General features: G+C 34.8%; 3 protein-coding genes across 3 annotated transcripts; 1 reads left to right on the forward strand and 2 right to left on the reverse strand.

The window, feature by feature from the left end:
- On the reverse strand, positions 1 to 1266 carry LOC108065284 (larval cuticle protein 65Ab1). Its single transcript, XM_017153211.2, has 3 exons — positions 1223 to 1266; positions 362 to 489; positions 1 to 294 (listed from the first exon to the last, which is right to left on the reverse strand). Exons 1-3 carry the CDS (start codon positions 1238 to 1240, stop codon positions 69 to 71), a joined length of 372 nt encoding a protein of 123 aa, XP_017008700.1. The 5' UTR covers positions 1241 to 1266; the 3' UTR covers positions 1 to 68.
- Positions 1267 to 7845: 6579 nt separating this feature from the next.
- LOC108065212 (uncharacterized) lies at positions 7846 to 8409 on the reverse strand. The gene is made up of 3 exons (XM_017153138.2): positions 8392 to 8409; positions 8128 to 8306; positions 7846 to 8071 (listed from the first exon to the last, which is right to left on the reverse strand). The coding sequence occupies exons 1-3, from the start codon at positions 8407 to 8409 to the stop codon at positions 7846 to 7848; spliced, it is 423 nt and encodes a 140-aa protein (XP_017008627.2).
- A 1818-nt stretch (positions 8410 to 10227) lies between these two features.
- On the forward strand, positions 10228 to 10757 carry LOC108065211 (uncharacterized). The gene is made up of 2 exons (XM_017153136.2): positions 10228 to 10411; positions 10468 to 10757. The coding sequence occupies exons 1-2, from the start codon at positions 10228 to 10230 to the stop codon at positions 10755 to 10757; spliced, it is 474 nt and encodes a 157-aa protein (XP_017008625.2).
- The last annotated feature ends 39 nt before the right edge of the window (positions 10758 to 10796 follow it).

The raw sequence follows: 10796 nt of genomic DNA on the forward strand, positions 1-10796 counted from the left end.
TTTTCAGCAGTAGAAAAATTATATTTTTTTAAATCTTTTTTTCTTTACACATCTAATCTAATAAAGGTTTAACCAGCAGCGGACTTCAGGGCTCCAGGGCTGAGTTTGCGGTTCTTGGTTTGGTAACGAGCCTTGTAACCATCCTTATCGGCGGTATACATCGTGGTAGTTTCGGTATCAGTCTTCTCATCGTAAACGGTGTAGGCACCCATCACCACCAGTTCTTCCTTATCGGTTCCGGGGTTCAAGATCATACCGACTTCCTCCCGACTGCTGCCATTGGGCTCGTTAACGCTGCAATTTGAATAGGTTTTTTGGGATTAGAGATCTGTAATCCGTGATGAAACTTATAATTACTTACTTAAAACGGTATCCCTCCTTGGAAGAGGCACTGCTGTAAAATTCAGTGATTGCTCTGGGAACGAGGGCGTCCAGGAGGCCCGCCGAGCAGTTGGCGGCCATGATGGCCACAAGGGCAGTGAAAAGAAGCTATAGGGAAGAAAGAATAAATTGTAATTAATTAAACATTATAATAATATGGTTACACGTTATATTAATTATTACCAGCGACCGTTATCATTATAAGCGATATGGTTTTCACAAAAATAAAACCAAACGTTGGTACGCGTTCCATTTTTTCCATTTTTTATTGGTTTTTAATTAACACACTACTATCAATTATATAATTAGAATTTACTGATTTAAGGTATTTTTAACTGATGCTTATTAATTCTATTATTTTCTTATTTTTTCGGTTTACTAATAGATTGAAGAAAATGCTAATTTTATGTATTTCTTAGTTTTTTTTTGTGGCACGATTATTAAATAAAATTTCTTAATAATTTCTTTGTCAATAACACCAATTTTGAGACTGGTTCTAGCCACCTTTGGACATTAGACATTAGATAACCTTTCTTTCTTTAGCTAGAAATATGTTTCTAATAAAAAAGCCACAAATTTATAATTTGCAATTTACTGGCGAAATAAAACCGCTTCGTGACAATTAAGAAACATTTCCAGCAGCCCGGGCTATTAGCACAGCTGCATCAATATCAATATCAATATCTTGAGAGCATTGATAGCCTCTATTTGGATTATTCACACACTTCACATGCCAATGTAATTGTAATTGCCGCCCCATTGGTTATTATGAAGTCGTAGGTCTCGGTCGAGGGTTCCGGATGGCGATTCTGATGGGGTTCCGCCCCGAGCAAATGCTTACCAATTTCGCAGAGGCCATGTTGATGCGCGCTGAAGTTACGGAGCTATACTAAAGCATCCGAAGCGCGCCCCCTAATATATAAAAGTTAAGATCTGCATAGATCTTTCAAGCTCGCGACGTCAGGCACACACACTCAGTGGATAAGTCATATTTTTTTACTTAGTCGCTGCCACTACTGAGTAAAACCGGTCGCTTCTCTACAGAATCAAGACTTAAATGCCGAAACAAAACGCCAACGCCTTACAGCCATTATGTTTGTTTTTTTTTTGAAGATGGATTCGGATTCGGAAGAACTTATGGCAAAGGAATCGAAATCGACACATCTGCTCGGCACACACATAATTCACAAATTCTCCCTGTTTTGCGAGAAAAACAGATGCAAGACTATTTCCAGATATCTTATCAAAATGCGGTTATCCTTGGTCTTAAAGCTAGCGAAACCAGTGATTTATAAAATGATATTTGCATATTTTTTGATTTGCCAAATTAGACAAAAATTATTTCGAACGTTCAGAAACTAGTTTATTTTGGTTTATAGTCTGACCAGTGATTTCACTTTCTATACAGGTGAAGCCCAAACTCTGCTGCGCATTCTCAACAATTGTTTTTTTTTTCTTTGAACGAATCAGGTTTTTTCTTTGAAAAGGGTTTTCACGGTTTTTTACATGATTGTCTACTATGTGATGAGTAATTACTTGTAATTAACCATCTATGATGTTCACTTGCTGATTCATTCTGACTCCAGAAATCCTTTTTAGGTTCGGCTTTGAATCCATTGATGCTTAAATTATTTGTTCCTGAATGGTAATTAAATGAAACTTAAATTCAGACTTGAGCTGTGCATCCATTAATCTAAACGTCAACTTTAAGTTCAACGCTCTGAACGTCGACACTTCAATTCAAAGTTCATTAAAAGCTGAAGAGTTCACCAATTTGCAAATAAAACAAAAAGTATTTTAAAACCTGAACCATTTTTAATCACAATTTATTTTATGAAATTTTTTCTGACAAACTTTGTATAATAGGACCGTCAAAATAACAAGTCGTAAATAAGCATTTTATGCACTTCCACGTATTTATTACCAAGTTTTTGCTCTTATTTCCAATAAAATATAGAAAATAGAATTTACCTCCTTTTGAAGCATCTCCCTAATAAAATTCGATCATCTTAATTATAACGTGGACTTCAAAATTTAATGTTAACTTCAAACTTATTAATTTTTATAATGTATTGCTATATTTACTTATATGTTATTGAAAATAATATATTGAAAATATTGAAAATAACGTACGTTATGCTTTGAATATTTATACTTAAACAATTTAAAGATAAATCGTGAATGCCCAAAAGTATGTTTCGCCAATACATTTTTGAAAGCTTTTTATAAATTTTTTATTTACAGTCCTTAAATTTGTTCTTATTATTTTTAGTAAATATTTTTCTTATTTTACAGTCAAACCAATTACCTTCTTAGTTTTAAAAATATAGGTACTTCATTTTTAGCCAGCCAGAGTCTTGTGAACCATGGCACTCAGTCTGCGGTTCTTTATTTGATAGCGGGCTTTGTTACCATTCTTATCGGCAGTGTACATTGTAATGGAATCCGTATCGGTTTTTTCATCATATGTGGAGTACGAACCCATGACCACCAGCTCCTGTTTATCCGTTCCGGGATAAAGGAACATGCCCACTTCCTCTCGTTTACTGCCATTGGGTTCCTCCAATCTGAAAATTTATTTTTCGTTAACTTAAATCCTTTTACTTGAAAAATGTTAATAACTTACTTGAACCGGTATCCTTCCTGGGTTGGAACCAAGGAGTAAAACTCCGTTTTCACAGCTGCCACGAAATTGTCAAACAAACTTATCGCCGAGTTTGTGGATTGGGCGAATAAATCCCCAAAACCCTGTGCCGAGCCTCCAGTCGCCAAAATGCCCAGCAAGGCAGTAAAAAGTAACTAAGAAATTATACAAAATAAGTTGACTTTTATTATTAGAATATGAACTATTTCGATCAAGTACTTTACCAATTTTGTTGATACCATCTTGATGCGAGCTAAATTCACCGAACTATACTGAAGCATCCGAAGCACTGCACACCTCTATTTATAAAACCTGGAAACTGCATAGATCTCCAAAAAAGTATTTATTCCTCATAATTAGTTGCTATGATTATTAAGTGAAACCGGTCCCATCGATTCCCCAGTTAAATGCCGAAGTTGGGGAAGAACATGTAGAGTAGGAATCAACTGATCTGCATATCTCGTAAAACAAATTTGCACGGCAGTGTGAAATAGTCTAGAATATGTATAGTTGATTTACATATATAATCATATAAAAAGAAAAACGTTAAGGAAACAGGAGATTCCATTTTCCATACAATATCTACATTTGAGGAGTTAAGTTAAAAAGGAGAAGTCAGTAAATGATTTGTATTTCCAAAGATGATAACAAACATTTAGTTTGAAACTTCCTTTGTTTTTATTATTTTTTATAACCATTGGTTTAAAAAAGCATTTGGTAAAAGAAATTATATTCTTAAAACTTTTACATTCTTTCTTTTGGACAGTTCCACGAATTACTTTCTTAGCCAGCGTTGCTCTTAAGACACCAACTAGGAAGAGCAAAAACCATATTTTCGTAGCTTTTTTCTCTTTTTTTCGGGCTATATTACCCTTCTTATCGGCCGCATACATGGTAACAGAATCGGTGTTGGTCTCTTTATCGTAAATGGAGTAGGATCCCATCACCACCGTTTCTTGTCGGCCCTTTCCAGGATAGAGAAAAATAACCATTTCCTCGCGCTTGCTGCCATTGGCTTCCTCCAATCTGAAACATGAGATATATGAGTGATTCTTTGTGAAACGTATCGAGATTTTCTTCATGGTCTCAAAACGATATCTAATTTTTATGACACTATCACACCATTTAAAAAGGATTTTTAAAAAAGTTTAAAAAAAAATTCATTTGACAGAAGCCAAGATATGGCGTTGCTATTTTTTTGTTTAATTCATTTATAATTTTAAATTACGCGGGATAAAAAATAAATAAAAATACTCAAAAATTATTATTTTTGCCAAGCTTTCAGATAAAAATAACAACCATAATGGTTCCAATGCAAAATACGGTCCAAACTTTAAAAAAAAATTTTCATTCGCGGTTTTCTGCAAATCGGCATTTTTAATCTTTATAAAAAAATAGTATAATGTTCTATACATAATTCTTGTTGGCTCCTAAAAGTTTCGTCATGGGACCTCCATTACTTTCTGCATAATTTAATAAAACATTAAAAACAAAGCAGTCTTTCGTTGTTATACATTAAATTATATTAGACGAACAGTTTCGTTCTTCATGAATTCCGGGAGAACGATCGTTCCCATTTAGGTAAAACCAAAAGGAAAAATGCAGTTTTGTATAACAAATAAATCCCTACCAATTTCAACGTGGGACAATAACTTCTTGCTACTTATGTAGTTCTAAGGAAGAACAACACGTTAGCAACACCTTACATCCAAGCTAAGACCATTCCACGTTCTCAAAAGCACCATCATATTGCTCCAACACCTAATAGCAAACTCTTTTAAAAAGATAGTCATTCGCTGAAGACATTTAAATTTTCCCAATACACAAATCATTGTAAGGAGGCTTAAAACAACAGTGGAGCGCCGCCACAGGGGGAATCAAGGAGCGACATGAACCGAACGTGGTGCGTTATTTACCAGGAGCCTGGAATGGTCTTAGCTTGGATGTAATGTGTTGCTATATATTCGAGTGTTCTTCTTTAGAACTAAATAATTAGCAAGAAGTTATTGTCCCACGTTGAAATTGGTAGGGATTTATTTGTTATACAAAACTGCATTTTTCCTATTGGTTTTACCTAAATGGGAACGATCGTTCTCCCGGAATTCATGAAGAACGAAACTGTTCGTCTAATATAATTTAATGTATAACAACGAAAGACTGCTTTGTTTTTTAATGTTTTATTAAATTATGCAGAAAGTAATGGAGGTCCCATGACGAAACTTTTAGGAGCCAACAAGAATTATGTATAGAACATTATACTATTTTTTTATAAAGATTAAAAATGCCGATTTGCAGAAAACCGCGAATGAAAAATTTTTTTTAAAGTTTGGACCGTATTTTGCATTGGAACCATTATGGTTGTTATTTTTATCTGAAAGCTTGGCAAAAATAATAATTTTTGAGTATTTTTATTTATTTTTTATCCCGCGTAATTTAAAATTATAAATGAATTAAACAAAAAAATAGCAACGCCATATCTTGGCTTCTGTCAAATGAATTTTTTTTTAAACTTTTTTAAAAATCCTTTTTAAATGGTGTGATAGTATCATAAAAATTAGATATCGTTTTGAGACCATGAAGAAAATCTCGATACGTTTCACAAAGAATCACTCATATGTTATTTGAAATCCCTGTCTGGTACCCAGATTACTTACTTGAAGTGGTAGCCATCCTTGGTGGGAAATCCAAAGTTTGCAAAATCCCCCAGTGCCGAGCCACTGGTGGCCATAATGCTCAGCAGAGCAGTAAAGAGGAGCTACAAGAGAAAGGAAATCACAGGATAATACCAACATTTTTATACCCGTTACTCGTAGAGTAAGAGGGTATATTGTATTCGTCCAAAAGTATGTAACAGGGAGAAGAAAGCGTTTCCGACCCTATAAAGTATATGATCAGGGTCACTAGCCAAGTCGATATAGCCATGTCCGTCTGTCAGTCTATCTGTCCGTATAAACGCTGAGATCTCGGAAACTACAAAAGCTAGAAGGTTGAGATTTCCCACACATATTCTTGGGCTTCCTACACAGCGCAAGTTTATTTCAGCCGAGCGTCACGCCCCCTCTTACGCCCACAATCGCCCACTAACGATTTTAAAATTTGTCTGGCGCCCACACTTTTAAAGATTTTTGAGAAGTATAAATGCAATTTTGTTGTGTATACTTATGCCTATCGAAATGCAGAAGACATTTTTCAAATCGGACCATTCATTAAAAAGTTATACGCAATCAAAAAATGTTATATATCCATCTCCCTCGCACTCCCTTTAGCCGAGTGACGGATATTAGATAGTCGGGACAATAGCGTTTTCTCTTGTTTTAACTAAAAGGATTTAGAGTTCCTTTCTGATGATCTGCTTACCAACTTCGTTGAAACCATCTTGATGTTCACGAGCTATACTGAAGCATCCAAAGCAATTCCCATCTTATTTTATACAACTCAGAAAGTGCATAGATTTGAAGTGCTGCCATTAATGGAAAAACAGGTTGCGGCATGGACAGCTCGTGTAGCACAACAATACCTTTTTTTAATGCAAAGATCTGCATAGGTCGTAAAAAAACAAATTCGGCACACTTATGCGAAAAGCACAATAATTTTTTTAATACGTATAAAATCTACTCTACCCAAAATATCTACAAAATATTATACAACATACTTGAAGTCCTTCAGTCCTGAGAAAAATTTCTAAAGAAAATACAAATATGTATTTGTAATTATGTAGTTAAAATGAATACTTCTGAATTATTTCTTTCTCCGAATAAAAAGATTAAAGACATTTCTGAAAAGTGTATTTTGTTTAATTTGTCAACATTATACTCTCATTCCTGGTACTACTTATTAGCATTTCTTTTGGGCGGCCATAAAAAAGTACTTTGAATTTACTTAAAAACTTGTTCACATTCTGGGTATTCCCTAAACTGTTGAATTGTTGAATTTTGGTCCTCAGTTAATACAAAGTCAACTTTCAGAAATTTGAATCGTTGAAAACCAGAGTTGTGAACTTTTTTTATTAAAAGTCATAGCAACTCTGTAATATTTTGGTATCACAAGTACGCATTAGGTAATTCAAGATCAACTTAGAATGCAAATTTGTGGTTCTTTTTACCTTTTACATGTTTTAAGTTCAGTGAAACTTTTCAACAAATAACAGCTATTTCAACAGGAACCATTTTGGGTCGTTCCCTTTATTGTTGAAATTTTGAAAATTGATCTTTTCCTGGTAATATTGTATTGATTATAATTTTACTATTAGACTAATTCGATAAAAAAGTTACAACATCAAACTTTTAAAAACACAGGGCGGCGACTCTACTACTATTTTGACCGCAGCTGTATGTTTTTAAGTTTTTTGACTATGTTTTCTGGAATTTATTTCTGCCTTAAAAAAAATCCTAAAATTATTCTAAGTATGGGGTTTGAAAGATAAAGAGTGTATCTTTTAAAAAAACTTTAACATCGAATCAAACAATGCATCCGTTTGCCTCTGAGAGCTTTGGAAAATTGGCCAATTTCAGCATTTTTCGAACTTTGAGGTCCTTTTGCTAAGAATCCTTGCGTCGGGGAATTTTTTGGAAAACGCAGTTTAACTTGGGAATTCGTAACGAATCCAAAAATATAGCAACCATCGATTCCCCATTTAAATGCCGAAGTTAGGAAAGAACATGTAGAGTAGGAATCAACTGATCTTCATATCACGTAAATCAAATTTGAAGAAAAACTACCTGTGCTTTTTGTTTTGCTAGTTATATCTTTTGAGGAGCATAAATATAGTTAAATTATATAGGAATAAATACATCATTTTTATATTTGTTACTTTTCCATTATTATCCAGTGCAGGACTTGAGACACATAATAGGCAGTTTTCTGACCTTATTTTGGTAACGGGCTCTATTACCCTTCTTATCGGCCACATACATGGTAACAGAATCGGTGTTGGTCTCTTTATCGTAAGTGGAGTAGGATCCCATCACCACCGTTTCTTGTCGGTCCGTTCCAGGATAAAGAAACATAACCATTTCCTCGCGCATGCTGCCATTAGGTTCTTCCAATCTGAAACATGAATTATATGTTATTTAAAATCCCTGTTTGGTACCCAGATTACTTACTTAAAGTGGTAGCCATCCTTGGTGGGTATCAATGAGTAGAACTCCGTTTTCACATATGAAACGAAATTGCTGAATGACTGCAGCGCCGGACTAGATGGTCCAAGTAATCCAAAGTTTGTAAAATCCCCCTGTGCCGAGCCACTGGTGGCCATAATGCTCAGCAGAGCAGTAAAGAGGAGCTGTTAGAAAAAGGAAATCACAGGATAAAAACAAAACTTTTTTAGACTAAAAGGATTTAGAGTTCCTTTCTGATGATGTGCTTACCAACTTCGTTGAAACCATCTTGATGTTCACGAGCTATACTGAAGCATCCAAAGCATTTCCCATCTTATTTTATACAACTCAGGAAGTGCATAGATTTTAAGTGCTGCCATTAATGGAAAAACTGGTTGCGGCATGGATAGCACATATAGCGCAACAATACCTTTTTTTAATGCAAAGATCTGCATAGGTCGTAAAAAAAACAAATTTGGCACACTTATGCGAAAAGCACAATAGTTTTTTAATACGTATAAAATCTAGTCTACCCATTAAATAAATAATACAAAATACTTTAAGTCCTTCAGTCATGAGTAAAAATGTCTAAAGAAAAAAATATGTAATTGCAATTATTCCTTTCTCCGGATAAAAAGATTAAAGACATTTCTAAAAGTGTATTTTATTTAATTTTTCACCAGTATATTCTTATCCGTGGTACTACTTATTAGCATTTCTTTTGGACGCCCATAAAAAAGTACTTTGAATTTATTTAAAAACTTGTTCGCATTGTTAAAGAGTGATCTCAACGTTTATATGTTACCATTTTAGTTTTGCCACCTGCACATGTTACCATGTCTTTTCATTTGATGGATTCATTTAAATAAATGCCTAATGTTTTAGAAATACGGAAAAGTTATTTAATAAGCTGAATGACAAAAAGCTGAATTATACAACATGTTTTCTACTCTACATCGATTCTACGTCGACAGGTGGCGCTACTGATATTGTAGATAATGGTAAAATGTCTTAATTTGATGTGAAATAATATATTAATTGAATACATTAATTAAATACATTAATTAATAATCTAAATGTTGGGATTGTTTTATATCATTTAAAGTAGGGGAGAGTGGGGGAATTTCGTCAGCATTTTTTCAAAGCTATTTTTTGTCCATCTTGAGACACGTTATCATATTTATATTTTTATTGTTGAATGCGGTTAGGACAAAGCTTTAAAATGTGACATTCCCCTATTTTTTTAATTAGCTTGGTGATTTATAAAAAAATAAAATCTAAAACCAATATACTGGGGCAATCTCACCACACAGGGGGGTAAAATCACCACACAACTGGGGAAATTTCGTCACCTGAAAAATGTAGGGAGTTTAACGCCTGAAAATATGCTACACTGATCAAGCGTACCATTTTTGTTGACGTCCTATATTTGTTGCTGCTGCTGGTAGTCTGTTCGTTAGCCAGCTCGTCAAATATAAAAATATGTATTTAAAATAGGTGCGAATTTACCCTTAGCGTAGGGTGGCGAAATTTCCCCAGACCGTACTTTTTTAGAAATAATTATTTTTCTTGCGAAAATAGGCGCGAAGTTAAAAATCGCTGACGCAGAAATGCACATTATAGCACTGTGTATTATATAAAAAATCGTGTATCTTATTCCTTTTGAATTGTGGCATACAGAAAAAATTTCGTCGAGAACTAAATGTAGCTTTTGAACTGTTAAAACACATTTAATATTATAGCTTAATTATCTTGGCCTTCTGTGCAAAACAAATGCATTGGTTGTGTCTGGCCGTCTTGAAGGACTAAAACAAAAAAATTATATATTTTTACGACTTATGGATTCCGAGATATTGCAGGTGACGAAATTGCCCCTGTGACGAAATTCCCCCACTCTCCCCTACCTACATATTTTTTGACTTTTGAACCTAGCATCAATTTACCTAAATGGCAGACTATCACAAATTAATTGACCCTATCGAAAGACTAATTAAATTGCGAAAAATTATATTATGAGTAATTAATACGCTGGAGAAGTAAAGTTGACAAAAAGTACCCGCTGGAATAGTTGATGAACAGTTGGCGATACATTTTAGAGGCATCACCATGGTAAAATCCTATGCCCTTCTGCTTGGACTCCTGGCCATTATAGCCAATTTAAGTTACGAAATAGATGCCGCAGGACTAACAGTATCAGCCGCACAGAGCCAGGGTTGCCAATGCTCCGCAACGTTGTCTTGCAGTTGTTGCCAGAGTGTTTCGGTCAGTCCCATGAACGAGACCAGCACTCGTAAGTAACTGAGATACCATTATAAAACAACTATTTCAATAATTTACCACCTTAAGTATGCCTCACCCTCGGAATTGGTATACCTAGTGGAAATATAGATTTTGGAGCTACCATGGATGGAACTTCGGTGGCCTCGTTTTCCATTGATCCCTCGAAACCGCCCACATATTGTCTTCCTGTGATCTCGCTGGCCTCCGTGGACATATGCCTCAAAGTAACCCTACAGATAAAGGGAGCTGCGGTCAAGGCCTGTCCCACCTTCTATACCAACTACAGTAGCAGTCAGGTGGTAGGATACGATTTTCCCTGCGTTCAAATAGGCGTCAGTGGCGTCAGTCTGGTCTAAAAACCATATACCATATGTAAAAAAAATACAAACACAATG

The sequence above is a fragment of the Drosophila takahashii genome, chromosome 3R (assembly GCF_030179915.1).
Source record: "Drosophila takahashii strain IR98-3 E-12201 chromosome 3R, DtakHiC1v2, whole genome shotgun sequence".
NCBI lineage: Eukaryota > Metazoa > Arthropoda > Insecta > Diptera > Drosophilidae > Drosophila > Drosophila takahashii.